We start from the raw sequence: 16,493 nt of genomic DNA on the forward strand, positions 1-16,493 counted from the left end.
ACCCAGATGGCTTCATGGAGATGTATTCACCTTTTGTTTTCAGATCTAAATCCCTCTCACTTCCTTTTAAGAAACAAAAGCTTCCCACCTAGATGAATGGGAAGAACTACTGAGTGGCTTTAAGCGAAAGTCAGAGGACACTGCTAATCGTGCAGACAGAGGCCAGTGGGCCTTGTCATGTTGGAGGCATTGATATGACCAGTCATGAAGCAGGCTTGGAAATCCACCAGTTAGGAAGACCAGACCCTGGTGGAAAGGCTGGGAAGGTTAAGGGCTTCAAGTTCCTGGTCTGTCTTGGAATCTCCAGATTCCTCTGAGGCCTCAGGGAGACATGGAGCTGTATATAGATACTCCTTCTTCGGGGGGCTTGTAGTCACATCACTTAGTCACTGGAGAACAACTTCAGAATAGAAATCTACTAAAGAAAAACATTGCTCTTAGGAATTACATTGTGCAAACTTTGGTGACAACAGTTACTGTGGAGAGTTGTAGAGGGGAACTCAAAGATATTCTGCCTGCAGTTCAGAGTCCTGGACTGAGTGTGGTGAGACTTTTGGGAGTGTGCAGCGTGTGATGTCAGTGGGAGGAAAACACTAGTAGATGAAGGCTGAGTCTGTAATGGAAGCTGCTGACTGAGGTGCTGCTCTGAGCAGAAGGTGTTGGAGAGGAAGAGGAGGAGGTGTGTAGCTGAGGAAGGTACTGGCTATGCTGGCTGCATTGACAAGGTGTGGGGATATTTGCACAGTGGGCCTGAAAGTACGACAGAAAGAGCAGGAGTCTGGGGTGTTTAGTCACCATGGGGGAAATGAGGGCTCATGCAGGTTGGGGTGGGGGTTGGGTTACCCACTGAGCCTCAATCAAAAGAAAGCAGTGGATTGGAAAGGCATTTCATGTGTGCTGCACAGGGGGATGCAGCTATCAGGGCTACAGGTCAAGGTCTGGGAAAATACAGTTGACTGCCCAGTAGCAAGTGACCTGCCACGTAGGGCAGGGACGAGGCCAGTACCCCTACGGACCCTGGGATGAATGCTCACTTAGAAGATGCCCTGTTCTCTCCATCAAAAGGGACTGGAATAGGAGAGCACCTGGGAAAAGAGGCTCTGTGGCTCTTTGTGCTATTTAAAGAGATAATAGTCGGGAATGTGTTGGGACTAGAATAATGGGACTGACATTTGTGCCGGATGCTATCTCCACATTATCTTAGGTCTGTGTCATCTTCACTGTTCTTATAGATGTTGCTACAGAGAGAGGTCATTTGCTCAAGGTCACACAGTTGAGGAGTTGAAGCTGATATTGGCATCCAGTGGATCTGATGACAGAGTTATTGCCCCAGAGATCAAGGAACTACTGAATCAATGGAATGTCAGGGCAAATAAGGTAGGTGTCATTTTGAACCTGAGGAAGAAAGGAGCTTCTTGTGGGAGACAGTTGCCCTGACGCTGGCACTCACCATGTTGTTCCAGAGTGCGATGGCCATCTGGTCGTGCGCACGTGACGAGAAGTGAAAACAGTCTTTGGAGAAGTAGGTAAGGTCAGCCTGCCCTTCCTGTGACCAAAGACAAGAGGATTAACTTCCTGAGTGACGGGCACTTTGCCCCGGCCCCTGCACGCCCCAGGCATTTCTCCTTTCAAGTCTGCTGCCAACTGGCTCAGGTGTGTTGGCCATGCACCCACAGTCCAGCGCTCTCCCTTCAGCATCCCAGCCCTAAAAGGACAGTACTTTTAGGAAACTGTCTATTTTATCCCATCCAGAAAGGAGCCAGGTCATGCCTGCCTTGCACTTCCTATCCAAGTTCCTCTAAGTTCCAGTCACACCACCAAAAACAGAAAAAGGAAGAACAAAGCAATCCCTTGGGAATCCTCTTGGTGAGATGGACACACACACAGACACAGACACACACACACACAGAAATGCCTCACCCAAGACAGACCCTCCCTACACACTCCTCCCGGAAGTGCCTGGTGCTTACTTCGTTCCGCGGGAAAACTGATTTTCGGAAGAAAGGCTGCGCCACTACCGCAAAGTCCTCCCTTTGGTACTTTTGTAAGGAGCTCAAGTTGGCGACGGCTCTCTGGGGAGGGAGAGAGAGGTAGTTCAGCCCTCTCTGCAGGGCGGCCTGGACTGATCTAGTCTGGCTGCCTTGGTTGGTTGTGAGGGGCCAGCCACACGACCAGGTGGCTCACGGGCTGTGCTAGCGTGTGTGTCTGCGCTATTCTGCACGCGTGCATGAGCACCGCTGGGCCCACGCTCAGGGCTCTGTAAGCTGGGCTCTGAGCCTCTGACCAGTCTCCTTGGACAAAGGTCTCCCCCGTCCTCACTATACAAAGTGGTAGGTTAGAATATGGGGCTCCAGTTCGGGTCCAGCTTACATGCGGGCATCTCAATGCCAGCTCTCCGTAATGCCGGGGCTGGGGGATGCACGTCCATGATCATAGAGTTATTGTGCCCAAATGTGGACTACATAAGGGATAAACTCGACATGTGTATCCTCAAGGAGAGCTTCCATCCATATGGGCAGTGAGACAAGTTGTACAAGTCTGAGAACCACAGGCCTTTAGGGTCAGGGAAGGGCAGGCAGAAGCTGAGAGGAGGTGAAGCCTGGAAGAGGTCAGGAGACATGACAGATTTGCAGAGAAGCTCAGGGTGGGCCTGCAAGGGAGGGGCCCCACAAGCAGAGACCCACGTGAGAAGGTATAGTGTGCTGGGAGGCGGTAAGGACAGAAGCCTCGCCCTGCCCCAGGGAGGGAGACCAACAGGGCAGTGACCCCTCCCCTGCCCTCCCTGCTGGGGCGGGGGTGATGCCTTCCACAAGGAACTCAGGGCTGCTTGGGGCCACCAGGGACTGAGGGAGGAACTGTCCCAGCTTCCCTTCTGAGATTTCTCACCTTCTTCCCTCCCCAGCCTTGGGTTTGATTGGCCTGGAAAAGTATTTCAGGGGCTGTGACCTGCTTGCTCTCAGCAGCTCCCTGCTGAACACAGTTTGGGGATTCTGGCTCAGGAAGTAAAGCGGGCTCACCTGGAAGGCTTGGTTCATTTTTCTCAGTTGCTCCATCTCTGGGGTGTTTGGGGTGACTTTGAGGCAAGCACATTTGGACCTGAGAGAAGAGGAATCCTATGGCAGAGGCTTCCTGGAGGGGCCTGGGTCTGCACACCAACCCCCACCCCAGGTGACACACAGGAAACTGCTACCCACAGGGCCCTGGCCCCTGTGGCCAGGCCACAGGATGGTACTTAGGGGCACAGGGTCTTAGAGGGGCTGCCACTCATTGCCCGGTCTTCTTGTGGACGGCTGCCCCTTCCCTTACTGCCTGACTTTTCCTTCCTCAGTCTACGACTCCTGGAGTGCCCCCGTGGAAGGAGAACACAATACTCTACTTCCTTCATGACCCTAAGGACTCAGCCTCGGGGCTCCAGAGTGTGGTGTCTCCTGGAAAGTTAGGAGGGCCAACCACCCTAAGAGGTGGTTGGTGGTCCAAGCCCCTGGACTCTGGAGAAGCCATTTATACCTGCTAACCCCTGGCCACTCCACCCAGGGGGCGGGTTCCTACTAGTCACCTTTCTAGCAGATATATTTCACCCCCACTGCAACCATCCCAAGAACACTGGGTGACCCTCTGACCTCAACAGAGGTCAACTTCCTGCTAGAGTCACAGCTGAACTTGAATGAACGCCAGTCCCCCCAAAAGGAACTCTTATCATGCATGTCAATACCTTAATTCCAAGCCTGGCTTTTCAGGACATTCCTGCCAAGGGTGTTTTAAAATCTCCTGTTTCTGAGAGCCTGACCTCCTGTTACATGCTTCTCCTCTAGGCGTCACAACTACTTCGCAAGGAGACTTTATAGGCCCCCAGAGAGATTATGTGCTTTTTGCAAGGTTGCACAGCCCAGTGACAGAGCCAGGATTTGAGGCTAGATCTGTGGTCGTGAAAGCTCATTGCCTTGTGCTGCCTCTGAAAGATGGAACTATTTGCTGAGGTTGGTGTTTGTCTCTACTTCGATGTCAGGGGACTTTAAATGATCTCTTGGTCTGTCTCTTACACTTTACAGAAATGAAGCGACTTGCATGCAGTCATTGTTCAGCAACACAGAGGCCTTTCCAAGGCCCTGAGGGCCGTGGCTTCCCTGGGTATGGGATCGTCTAGCTCTGCCTACATCAGTGTTTCTGTTGGCAGCTGAGCCTGCTGCTCCAGGTCAGCCATCTACTTACAAAGTACAGTCCTGTCCTCGGTTCTCATACAGGCTAACTATGTCCATTAACTCCACCAAGTTGACGAAAGTCCTTGGAAGCTGTGGGGAGCAGAGGGGTGGACTTCATTAGTCCCTAGGCAGTTACACTGGGGAGGGGCTTTGGATTTTGCTGGAAGGAGCCAGAATCATCTGCAATCCAACTTCCCTTTCCCTATTTTACCAATAAAGAAACTGATGCCTCGAGAGGGACTATGGCCGGTATTATTCCACTGAATCTTTTCTATCAACCCCACTTTATAGTTTGGAAAGCCGAGACACCCAAAGTCCCATTGCTTATAAGCCACCATCCCTGGCTCCAGAGATCAGCTCTTTGCTACCAAGCAGTAGAGTCTGATCCAATTAGAATGTCCTCACAGAGGAACGCAGCAGCTGCCTCCCTCCCAGTCCATCAGCTGCCTGCTCACAGTGGACAGTGGGGCTCCGGCTCTGCATGCAGCTCTCAGAACAGGAACTTGCCTAGATGCACCCAGGGAGGCAGCTCCCCACCCCTATGGGGGGAGCAGATTTGCAGAAAATGGGACCTAGGCACATGCAGCTGCTTTCCCTACCTTGTCTGAGAGATAGTCCAGGGTCTTTTCGATATGCTGAGCATAGTCGCTCACTGCGTGGGCATTCTGCAAAGAAGGGGCTCTCCTCAACCCTTGGGCTCTACTTTGAGGACAAGAGTGGCCCAGGGCCCAGTCCAGGAGGGCCCTAGGGGGCCCAGGATGGGGAGGGTGGGTACAGAGGCATTGTGGTGGCATTGGATAGTCTAGGAAACCCAGCTCTTGTCGCTGGTGGGCACAAAGTCTCTTATAAAAAGCCAGCCTTTAATTCCTACTTGGCGACAGGAACAATTCCCATCAGCCCACAGAATCTCAAGCCCAAAGGCAGACCCTTGCAGGGCTGAGTCCCGCCAAGCGGCCCCCTGGTGACCATGCTGTCTTCTGTAGGGCTGGGGCCCAAGCTGGCCCAACTGCCTGGACCCTTTGCTGTTTTCTTCCCCCTAACTCCTATCCCTGTGACTCAGCTCGAGGCTCACATCCTATGACCCATCTCCGAACTGGAGGCTGAGTTAACCCTTTCCTAAAAAATTGCCTGAGTTAATTCTGGGGGCAGCCTATCTGATGAGGGGCAGGTATTCTGGAGTCAGTTCTGGCTTCCTGGACGCCACTGCATCTAGGACACAATAACATTTAAATCCCCATGGGATCGGTCACTTCTGTTTCCAGAGTCTGGGCAACAAGGGAGAGAACAGGGGGTAAGAGCAAACTCCTGCGTGGGGGAAGGGGCTTCTCCTCCAGCCTGTGCGGTAGGTTCCAGGCCAGCCAGCTGGGGCTGGTTAACTCATGATACCTGAAAGGCAGCGAACCACACTCTTGGCACGGTTCAATGACAGTGTTTGGGTTTCCCCTGTGAAACCTCTCTTAAACCAAAACCCCAAATAGGCAGGGGCCCCAAGCAGGTTTGGGGTGGGGATTGCCAATCACCCACTGGATACCCCAAACCATTATCGTGTGCAGGAGTGAGATCACCTCCCGGTGCCTGAAGAGCAGGTACATCGGGACACTGCTGGAGTCAGGGAAGCAGTGCAGCAGCGGTGAGCTCAGGCCTGCTCCCCAGTGGCCCTGGGCACCGTAATGGCAGAGGAGGGCAACTCCCTTTATAGGGCGTACCCAGTTAGCGCAGTAATCACACAGGTCATTGATCCCAATGAAGAGAGTGATCAGCTTCCAGTCTTTCTTCATATTGACTTCCTGAGGGACAGAAGATCCAAAGTTTAGGCCTGCTGGGAGGCAGGTGATGCTCAGTAGGCTAGACATCCACCAAATGCTTTTTACCCACTTTGCATCACCACAGAGGGGAGATGCCAAGTGGAGACTCCCTCGCCTTGGTGCCAGGAGCTCTCCAGAGGGAACTCTCTGTACTATTTTCCCTTTGAAATCCTCTCAAAGTTGTCCTGATGAAGGGAGCATATTAGGAACTAAGGGCAAAAGATGCATCTAGAAGCAAAAGCCCAGAGCTGACTCTTGCTTTCCTGGGCCCTGGGTCCAGGGAGGGAGGCTGAGGAGGCCCTCAAGGGTGCCTGTTTTTCCCTCAGTTACCACCATAATAGGAGCCTGCCAGAGGCTGGATTCCAAGATATAAACAGAGAGCACTGAAAAAAGTTCTAGTGAGAAGTTCTAGAGGGGCTGGGCAAGAGAGAAGGAGGAAAGATTGAAATGAGAAGACTATTTTTAGAAGCCAGCGTTTATATAATAGGGTTCTGGGAAGCCAACTCTTGGGTAAAGTGGGAAGTTGCCAGGGGCCAAGGCCATGATCTCTGATACATTTTTCTCTCCTGCAGCCAGCCCTAGGTCAAAACCTTGGTCAGGGGGGCAGCAAAGAGGGTACACTGGTGGTCAGGCCTGCTTCTTAAAATTGCACTCTCCCAGTGATAAGTCAATAGCAGGAGCTGCAGTACACCCACCCTAGCCAGATGGAGACTCAGCACTTTGCAGGGGTGGCCAGGACCCTTACTCACCGGACTGCTCTGCATTAGTGTTATCAAGTACTTGGCCTGGGCCATCAGGCTCCTAGACAGCATGCAAGAGAAGGGGGGCGGAGGTTAGAACCATCTGGGGAGCAAGGGCTCAAGTTGTAGGATTTGGGTCTTAAAGGCATTATGCTAAAGGAAGTCAGGTAACAACAAATATTCTAGGATCTCATCTGTGTACTCTGAAAAAACTAACAACCTCAAGAGAAGTGCCTTAGGAAGAAAAATGTTATGTAAAGTTGGTTCCTTTAGAGCTTGTGGAGAGTCTTTTGATTCTCAAGAATCTTAACCTAGTAATGATCAAAGATCTGCCATGGACCTGGGCCGCACGCTCCAGACCCTTCTACGGCCTGGTCTGTATCCATCCAGCCCATCTGCAGGCTGTGTCCTCTTTGGCCACTTGGGGGTGGGATCTGCTCAACTCTCCCGCCAGGGATATCCCTTCCGTGTCATCCAGCACTTTCACTGCAAGCCAAGCCCATTCAATTCTTCAACTGCCTGTTTTAAAAATAACCCTTTGCATATTTGAAAAAGGTCATAGCCCTCAATTATCTCTCAACTTTCTCCTTTCCAGCCTTAATAACTCCTTTAAACTTTCCTTCTAAGCCTCCCTCTGTTCTTTTCATCCTTTTGTTTTTTTTTTCTATGTAGTTTGGATTTCCACACCATTCCCCAGCTCCTCATATTTTGTCTCCTCCCAACAAAACATGATTAGGTCCTCCATTTCTCAGGTATCTGCCATAAATCAGGACATGAATGTCTGGATGAGCAAGACAGATGCCATTCACATACTACACAGCAATGAAGAGGGAAATGGTACCTAAAGCACAGGCAACAAAACCAGAAATAAGTGGGACCACATCAAACTAAAAAAAAAAAAAAAAAGGCTCTACACAACAAAAGAAACCATCAGCAACCTACGGAGTGGTAAAAAGTCTTTGCAAAACATATATCTATAAGGGGTTAATATTTCTAAAACATAAATTCATACGACTCAATAGCAAACAACCAAGCCTTGGGAAATGGACAGAGGACCTGAACAGACATTGCTCTACAGAACACACAGGAAAGACCAAGAGGTGTGTGTAAAGATGTGCAACATCAGGGAAATACAAATTAAAACCACAATGTGTTATCACACACCTGTTAGGATGGCTGACTGACAAAGGAGAGGGAGCATGATAGAGGATGTGCAGGAGAGGGAACGCTGGCTGCTGTCGGTGGGGAGGTAAGTTGGTGCAGTCACATGGAAAGTAATACGGAGGTTCCTCAAGAACAGACCTGCCCTAAGATCCACCAGTTCCTTGTGAGACTACATCCAAGAGAAATGAAAACACTAACCCCAGAAGATGTCTCCAAACCCATGCTCACAGCATTATTTACAAAATAGCCAAGTTGTAGCAACAGCCTAAGTGTCTGCAGATGGATGAATGGGTAAGAAAGTTGAAGAGAGAGAGAGAGTAAACACACGAATATTTTCAGCCATTAAAAAAATGAGGGTATTCTGCCGTTTCTGACAATATGGGTGGACCTTGAGGGCAACGAGCTAAGTGTACTGAGTCAGAGAAAGACAAATACTGTATGATCTCACTTATGTGTGGCATCTAAACCAAACCAAATTCAGAGAAAAGGAGATCAGATATATGGTTGCCAAAGACAGAAGATGGGGAAAGACAGAGGGGACCTGGAGGAAGGTGGTCCAAAGGTAGTAATTTCCAGTTTAAGACAAAAAAGTATAAGACATGCAGTGCGCCATGTGATGACTACAGCCACCCCCGCCGTGTGACATTAAGGAAAGTTAAGGGTTCCTAACAGTTCTCACTGCAGGGAGAAAAATGTTTTCCTTTTTTGCATCTATACAAAAGGCATAATACACCATGATCTGTGTTGTATGAGAGCTGCACCTATTGCGACAGTCATGCAACAACACGGATATATCTCAAAGTAATTTTTCTGGGTGAGCACAGCTAGACAAGAAGAGGGTACACAGTTTGATTCCACTTTTATGACATGCTAGAAAATTAAAGCTCATTTATAGGGACAGAAAGTAGGTGTGGGTTGCCTGGGACCCAGGAAGTGGAGGAGATACAGGAGAGGCAGGAGGGAGAGACTGAGAGCAAAGGGCATGAGGAAACTTTGGGGGGTGATGGATGTTCATTACCTTTGATTACGGGGATGGTATTTGCATATGTCACACTTATCAATTTGCATACTTTCAATATGTGCAGTTAACTGCATGTCATTTATACCCAATAAAGCTGTTTTTAAAACTAGCATAAGAGAATTTATGTTAGCAAAGGGGTACAGCTATGGAGGCGTCCGTGGAAATAGTCATAAAAGCAGTGGCTGGTACGGGCTGGCTGCCTGGTATCTTCACGTGCCTCTGTGAGCTGGGCACACGGCCAAGCACACCAGGTGCCATCCCTGCCCATGATTCCCATTTATACATCCAGGAATGCATTCCTTGCACTATTGCTCTTGGTGGGTGTGTCAGAAAGTTATTTAAAAAAAGGTTAAAGGTGCCTAGAGAAGTGCCTATTACCTTTTAATAGGTTCTGGATGTGACCAGAGAAGTGCATGGTGGACAAGCCCGCAGGACCACTAGGGAAGTCAGGAATGCCCACTCCCTCTGCTCTTGGCAACCAGTGCCCCCCACCCTCAGGCTCAGGATAAGTCCTGCATATCGTACTAAATGTTTTCCATAGACTACTGACCTCATTTAGTCCTTACGTCAACCCCAAGAAGTCAGTGCTATTATTGTTCTCACTTAGAGATGAGAAAACTAAGACTCAAGACTTGCCCAGAGGACCCACGGCCAGCACCTCTTGGAGCTGGGATGTGGACCCAGAAGGTCTGACTCCAGGTCTCACTATCTTAGCTGCTGTGGCCTTGCTCTTCGGGTAAAAGAGCAGAGTGCAGATAAAGGACAGTCACAGGACAATTCTCCAACCCTGCTTAATAAAGTCAGTGGCTTACTTTCTTTTCCTCTAGCAGTGGGCATCAGAGGTACTGGCCAGCGTTTGACTGCTTTCCCCACTTTCTGGTGGAGACACTGAGCAGCAGTAAAAATGGAAAAAAAGGCCACATGGGAAATGAGTGGGGGAGGGACGAGGCTTGAATATGAACAGACCGGGGAATCAACTTCCTGTTCATGAAAACTGGGCTGTATAATAAAAAGAAATGATGATGATAACAACAGTAATGGTGATAACAGTGATTAGATATTGGTGTTATGACCCACCAAGCCCCGTTTTTTTTTTTTTTTTTTTTTTTTTTTGCAGAAAAATAAGTTCTTCCTGTTTATGACGTTGAGGAACTAACAATGCTTCCTGTGGCCTGGAGACTCAGACTGAGCGAGTGAGCGTGGGGCCCTGTTCCTGCGGCTGCTGCACGCTCCCTGTCAACAGTGTGAGTCAGGCCAGAGTCGTTTCCCTGGTGATCAGTGCGCAGCGATCTTTCTACAAAGCAAACACCCAGCTCCCTACGTGCCAAAAATCAATGAACTCTGTCAGGCATTTCTGCCTCAATTACCTGGGTTGTTGGCAACAACAGAAATCAGAATGAAAACAAACACACACCAGTGTTCTTTCGGGGCCCTCACATCGGATTCCCTAATGTCAAAATACAGCATTTTCAGAGTCAAAGACTGGAGATTTCCGGGCACCGCAGGTGGTGGAAAGGGTGAAGAGGAAGGACAAAGACCCATGGGGGCCACAGACAGTTCCGAGCACCTCCACTGGGCAGGGAAATCAGGCTTGGGTGAGCAGGACGGCACCCCAGGCCTGGAGAAGGTGTGCTCCCTACCAGGCTACCTCAAGTAGGACAGGTGGGACAGTCAATGGGTAGAGCAGAGGCTCCTGTTCTGCCTTGTCTGACTGATCCTGGCTCCTCTGATAACCTCAGAGTGGCCAGGAGATGATCTAAACCCCAGAGTCCTCCCGCTGTGCCCCTCTCAAAGCAGGGCAGGACTACATAAGACAGCCCACACGAGGGGTCAGGTCAGGGCCAGCTGTTATTGCTCATCAGACTCCCAGACACCTCCCTGTGGCCTCCCACTTCCCTCCCTGGCCCTCTGCCTCACCCTCCATGCTCCCTCTGGTACCCATGTCTACTCACCAAGCTCGGGCCCCTTCCATTGCCACATTCAGACCTCCCATCTCTTTCCATGTACCTTTGGAGGACCCAAAGATGAGAGGGTTGAACTTCTTCAGAATATCTTTTATGAGGGAGGAGGCAGAGAACACAGGTGAGAGGGACAGGGGCACACGGTGACGGGGTACAGGTGTGGGAGGGCAGGTCTGGGTCTCCTCAGATGAGCTCCACCCCTCCTGACAGATAACCTTCTCTTTCCTCGCTTGAGGAAGACCCTGGCCTCAGTGAGGGGTTCTAATGATGGTAATGATGTTGCTTCTCTGTGTTGCTACTTACTGGGCAGTGTGGTCTGGTTCGCCAAGTCTTTATCCCCCCCAATGCTGGGGAAAAGAAAGTGGGTTTATTAACATCCACCCCCAACCCTCCGACCTGCTGCTCCACATAGCTCATATTTCTGAGTCAGGATCAGACAGGTGGCCCTCGTATATCATTACCAGCACCCTTAGGACTAACGTGAGCATCAGGGAGCCTTGGGGACACACCCTTCCTGATGCCCCCTTGGGGAATCCCAGCAACAGAAAATTAGGGGAGAAGAGCTTCACCTCCAGGAGAGTCCCCTCCAGGATATGGCCTGACTGATGCCTGGCTGGGCTCCCTCAGCTGTCTGAAAGGCAAAGAGAAGGCTCTGGACGTGTGTCCAGGGGCTGGGAAAGACCCCTCATCCCCACCCTGTGTGGGAGCCAGGACCTACATTTGTTGTTTTTGAAAACGGTACTGGCTTTTCTCCAGGCTGCTCAGTCTTGGGGTGATGGCGACTCCCCAGCCTCTACACAGAGTAACCCCGTCCTGGAGGAACTGAGCTTCTTCCTCCCCAGTCAAACTCCCACAACTTTCTTTCTGTGCCTTCTGCTGACACGCCTCTTTTCACCATGGACAACACCCTGGGCTCCTACGTGACCCCACAGTCTCGAGCGTGTTGCCTCTTCATCTGAGCGCACCTTTCTTCACACCCCAGCCCTCGCTTGTCCTCACCCAACGCTGACCTTTCGGCGGTCTCCCTTACCTGCAGGGTAAACCAAACCCCTCACCAAGCTTCTGAGCTGTCCTCCATCTGATCCAACTTGCTCACCACCTCCTTTCCACCCAACCTTCCGCTCGCAGCAAACTCATCTGTCCCCACTCCTGACGCATGAGGGCCTGGGACTGGCCTGCCTGTTAGTGCTTCTCCATCTCCTCTGGGATGCTGAACCCCCTCCTGTCCAGTCAGATTTAAGAGTCTCTAATTCATTCTCCAAGATCTCTGTCAGTTTCTCCCTCCTCTGGAAAACTCTCTCTAAATGCTCTCTCTTAAAAAAATAAAATTCCTCTTTAGAATTTACAAAAGCAACATGTTCACCCTCACTAGTGGAACAACGCAAAGATTTTGAAAGAATGAAAAATCTCCCTCTACCTCAGTCATCCTGCCTTCACCACAGGTGGCTCCTCCCTCACCCCCGACCAGCGCTAAAGATGGCTGCGAGCTGGTGCTTCCACGCTGTCCTGTGTCCTCACCAATGTGTGAGCACCTGACGTTCAAGTCCTGCATGTCTCCTGTGTGATTATGTGGCTGCTTCTAAGTTTGTTTTCCCAGGCAATCTAGTGTTTTGTGGATTGTGACTATGCCTCCTCCTCCTCTTCCCTCAGAGTTGCTAGCAGAGAGTCTTGCACACAGCAGTCACTAGCTGACTGATGTAATTCGGGTAGCAAACTGTATTAGGTGCAGGAACTGGGCTCCCTCTGGCCCCCAGCACACATCTTTAAGTTGGGGGTGAGGGGTCACCGGGCAGTGTGTGAGGAAGACCTGCCAGTCTGTGCATCTGGTGGATGCAGATGGGTTCCCTGACCAAGGCAGGCCGACTTGGGTGAGTGCCACACAAGGATGAAATGCCTGGGTGCTGGGAGAGAGGGTTGCCTTGTCTCTGGGGGTGGAGAGGAGGCCCGGGGAAGGGGTGGTGCTCGTGGGACTAGAAGGGAGAGGTCTGGTGTTTCAGATGGTCCGCTGGTGTCTTATGGTCACTTGGCTGTGTTTTTCATTGCCTGACACAGGTAGGTGCCGAGCAGTGTCAGCCAAGCGTGGGAGGCAGAGCCAGGAATGGGTCTATGCAGGGTCTGGCGGGTGCCCACTCCGGCTCAGCTTGGAACTCACTGTCATCCAGTCACCCAAGGCGGCCACCACATGGAAGTCTGAGGGTTGAAGCTGATGGACTAGGGAGACAGGCAAAAAGATGAACAGTTAGGAGGTGGTCTTTTTTTGAACATGTGAACATGACCAGGAATCTGAGATTTGGCTCCAGTTTCATAGGTCTCCATTGTACTATTTCTAGCCTAAGGCTTAGCAAATTCACCTCTTCTCTCCATGCAGAGCAACCAGGGAACTGAAGTTAGCAGGCAGTGGCCTTTCCTGAGAGCAGCTCAGTTCACACGAGTGGTTCAGGGAAGTTCAGGGGCTGGGGGTGTGAGCGTAGGTAGACAGGACCCCAGTTCATGAGTACACCGGCCTCACTGGTCAGGGGGCCTGACGGGTTCCCACTGGGATGCCATGGAGATGAGAAGACTGATTGCAGGAGAGGCCCTCCCCATGGGAGCCCAGCGGTGGCTGTGAGGCAGCCTCTGTGGGCTGCCGGGCTCTGGGCCTGTGTGGCGTTAGAATCAGCAAGGCTCCGCCAAGCTCCAGGGTGTGTTCATAGGGTCTCCTGCCAACCGGACACTTAGCAAGATGGTTATTTAAAAGCAGGGGATGACGTTCTCACTCACCTGAGGTGGGAATAGTTTTGGAAGGCTTCAGATGCTGACATGTGAAGTCACTACCCCAATTCTAAATCAGCAGGAGACAAGAAAAAACACCCAACAGTCATTGTGCAGGAAGGGGGCTTCTGCCCAGGAACTAGCTAAGAGATTTTTGGTGGAGTCTAGAGCCCTATCAGTGTAGAGGATCATGTGAGCTCACACGTGTTAGCTATAGGTGGGTTGAGAGGGAAATCACAATGTGTGGGTACCCACGCCCAGTGTGTCCCAGCCCACCTTATCCACACACTTTAACGCAACCAGTGGTCCTGTCAAGGCAGGGGAGAAAACCGTGAAATCATGGTAGAGGTGATCTCCCAAGGGACACAGATTTGGATGCTTTGTTAGCAGTTACAGAGAGGCTGGATGGCGTCAATTAGCATTAAACTAAGGGTCAATGATTGAGAAAGCAACTAGTTCAAAAAAATTTTAGGAAAATAACATGAACCTTTTTATAATTTCAAAATTCTTGGTTCTTACATTTCTTTTACGTACGTATGTATATCTTTGTGCATGTATATCTTTGTCACCAATACCTTATGCATATATAGATAAATGCCCATAAGTCTGATATCTTCAGTCAAATTCTCTGGTCTTTGGAATACAGAGTGCATTTTCCAGGGGAGAGGGTGGCAGAAGGGAAGTGCCAGAACAGATATAAGCAGAACCAGCAAGTAGGAGGGGTGGGGTAGGATGGGAAGGAGTCTTTTCCCTAGAGTCCCCGGCTTCTGCCTGTCCCCAGGGGCCCTAGGCACAAGCCCAGTGTTGCGCACAAAAGGTCTCCACAAACAGGTGCTGACCAGTTGACTGATTCTCCAGGACTGTGATGACCAACACCATTAGGAGCTCATCTCTCTGTTTAGTCAAAAGATGATGAAGGCAAGCCTTGTTAAAATGCCCCCTTGTGAGGGAACAAAATTGAAACCTCTTAAATATTATTTGCTTAATCAATTGAATTTCACTATTCCTAGGGATGGCTCAATTCATTGCACTGATAAATTCCTTTTTGGTGTGCAAATGCTACAGAAATCAAGAACATGCCTGAGTGCAGATGACAAACATCCAGCCAAAATGCAACCAAGAATAAAGTTCCATAGCCATGAATGATTTAGAGTTATCTCCATGAGCTGGTGAGCCAGAGACAAGCATGTGCGGTGCAGAGGAACAAACACAGGTTAGAACTTGAGCAAAGTCCCCTGTCACAAAAGAACCAAGTGCTAGACCCTACACCAGGGCTCCCAAGTCCCCTGGGGGTCTTGTTAATGCAGATTCTCATTCAGTAGGACTAGGGGAGGGCATACCCAGGACTCTGCATTTCTAACAAGCTCCAGGGTAATGGTGATGTGGTCTACCTGTGGCTATTTAAGTAGCAAGTCACTGCAAAAGATAACCAACACACCTTCCAGCAGCTGAACCAAAGGTATGTGAGGCTGTAAGAGCCAAGCTAGTTAGTCCAGACCCACTTTGCTGACTCTTGAATAGCTATCACTGAGCATGGTACAGCCCCATGTAGGTGCCTAAATAGAGACATGTCAAATAAATAAACAAATGCCTGATTGACAAGATGCAGTTGACATTTCAATTACAATGGAATTTGGTCAGTGATTTACCTGGGGCAAGCCTCTTTTGGGCCAACACCAGTTTGAGGGAGACTGACGAGTGACATTCCCCAACCATGAAGTCGTCATGGCTACACAAGAGTTTAGCACCTAACAGTTGTTTAATAATTTCATATATGTTAATCTCAGTTCTTCAGCTGACTTATTGAAGGTTTCTCCTCAGTCACCCCTGCTGCTCTCCAATTCATTTTCCAAACTAGTCAACTAAAAATAGATCTACCATACGATCCAGCAATTCCACTCCTACGTATCTGCCTGAAGAGGGCCAAAGCACTAACTTGAAGGTATTTGCACTCCCGCGTTCACTGCAGCACTGTTGACAACAGCCGAGTTGTGGAAACAATCCAAGTGCCCAGCAACAGATGAGAGGATAGGAAGAGGGCTACATATATGTACACAATGGAATACGACTCAGCTACAGGAAGGTGGACTCTGGCCATTTGCGACAACATCAAGGAAACTAGAGGGGAAAATGCTCAGTGAAATAAGCCTGCAGGAAAAAGACAAATGTCAGACGGTTTCATTTATACACAGAACACAGAGAAAGGAAACAAAGGGTCAGACAGAACCAAATCAGTAACAAACCCTAGAAATTTAACTGCAGAGATGAGATTAGCAGAGGGGGACGGATGGTGGGGAACAGGGTGGGGGCCTGTGGGTGCCTTGGTGGCAGGTGTGGTGACATACAACTGAAGAGGTGTGACCCCACACCTCAATCACATACAGTGATTGTATGTGATTATAAACATTGTAAACTAATGTTACCTAAATTAAAAACAAAAACAAAAACCACTAAAAAGGGGAGCTAAGTTACATTTCTCTCTCCTTAAACTTCCCCCAGTGGCTTTTCCAATCTCTCGACCTGAAGTCCATGGGTTCAGGCTCCACATGACCTGGCCCCTGGTAACCCCTCTGGTCATCTCACTCTCCACCTCCTTCATGTGGCCACAGTCACTGAACTTCTTTCTCTTCCTCAAATACACCCGTCTCAGCCCTACTCCTGAGGCCCTGGCTCTGGATCTTCAGAGAGTTGGCATCTTTTCATCATACAGGTCCCAGCTCAAGACTCCTTTCCTCAGCGAGGCTGGCCTGGCCTGCACAGCTCACTGGAACTTGCCACCTGTTACGCTTCCTCATATCACTTCCTCAGAGTGGTCATCTCCATCTGAAATGACTGTGCTTAGCTGTTTACTG

The 16,493-nt window shown here is 50.0% G+C and overlaps 1 protein-coding gene across 9 annotated transcripts in view; it reads right to left on the minus strand.

The window, feature by feature from the left end:
- Positions 1-16,493, minus strand: part of PLB1 (phospholipase B1) — a 115,727-nt gene that overhangs the window by 16,896 nt on the left and 82,338 nt on the right. For 7 of the 9 annotated variants that reach the window (XM_054701244.1, XM_037528296.2, XM_054701245.1 and 4 more), the window contains 12 exons: positions 13,651-13,711; positions 13,043-13,101; positions 11,460-11,521; positions 11,194-11,237; positions 10,882-10,981; positions 6,754-6,805; positions 5,906-5,986; positions 4,799-4,864; positions 4,210-4,289; positions 3,018-3,096; positions 1,971-2,072; positions 1,451-1,546 (listed from right to left, as the gene is read on the minus strand). In XM_054701244.1, the coding sequence (XP_054557219.1) occupies positions 1,451-1,546; positions 1,971-2,072; positions 3,018-3,096; positions 4,210-4,289; positions 4,799-4,864; positions 5,906-5,986; positions 6,754-6,805; positions 10,882-10,981; positions 11,194-11,237; positions 11,460-11,521; positions 13,043-13,101; positions 13,651-13,711 (882 nt within the window). The remainder of the gene's footprint in view (positions 1-1,450; positions 1,547-1,970; positions 2,073-3,017; positions 3,097-4,209; positions 4,290-4,798; positions 4,865-5,905; positions 5,987-6,753; positions 6,806-10,881; positions 10,982-11,193; positions 11,238-11,459; positions 11,522-13,042; positions 13,102-13,650; positions 13,712-16,493) is intronic. The other 2 variants (XM_037528297.2, XM_037528298.2) reach the window with 2 other exon arrangements.

Source organism: Talpa occidentalis, unplaced genomic scaffold (assembly GCF_014898055.3).
Source record: "Talpa occidentalis isolate TD23 unplaced genomic scaffold, MPIMG_talOcc4v2.1 talOcc4.5, whole genome shotgun sequence".
Classification (NCBI taxonomy): domain Eukaryota; kingdom Metazoa; phylum Chordata; class Mammalia; order Eulipotyphla; family Talpidae; genus Talpa; species Talpa occidentalis.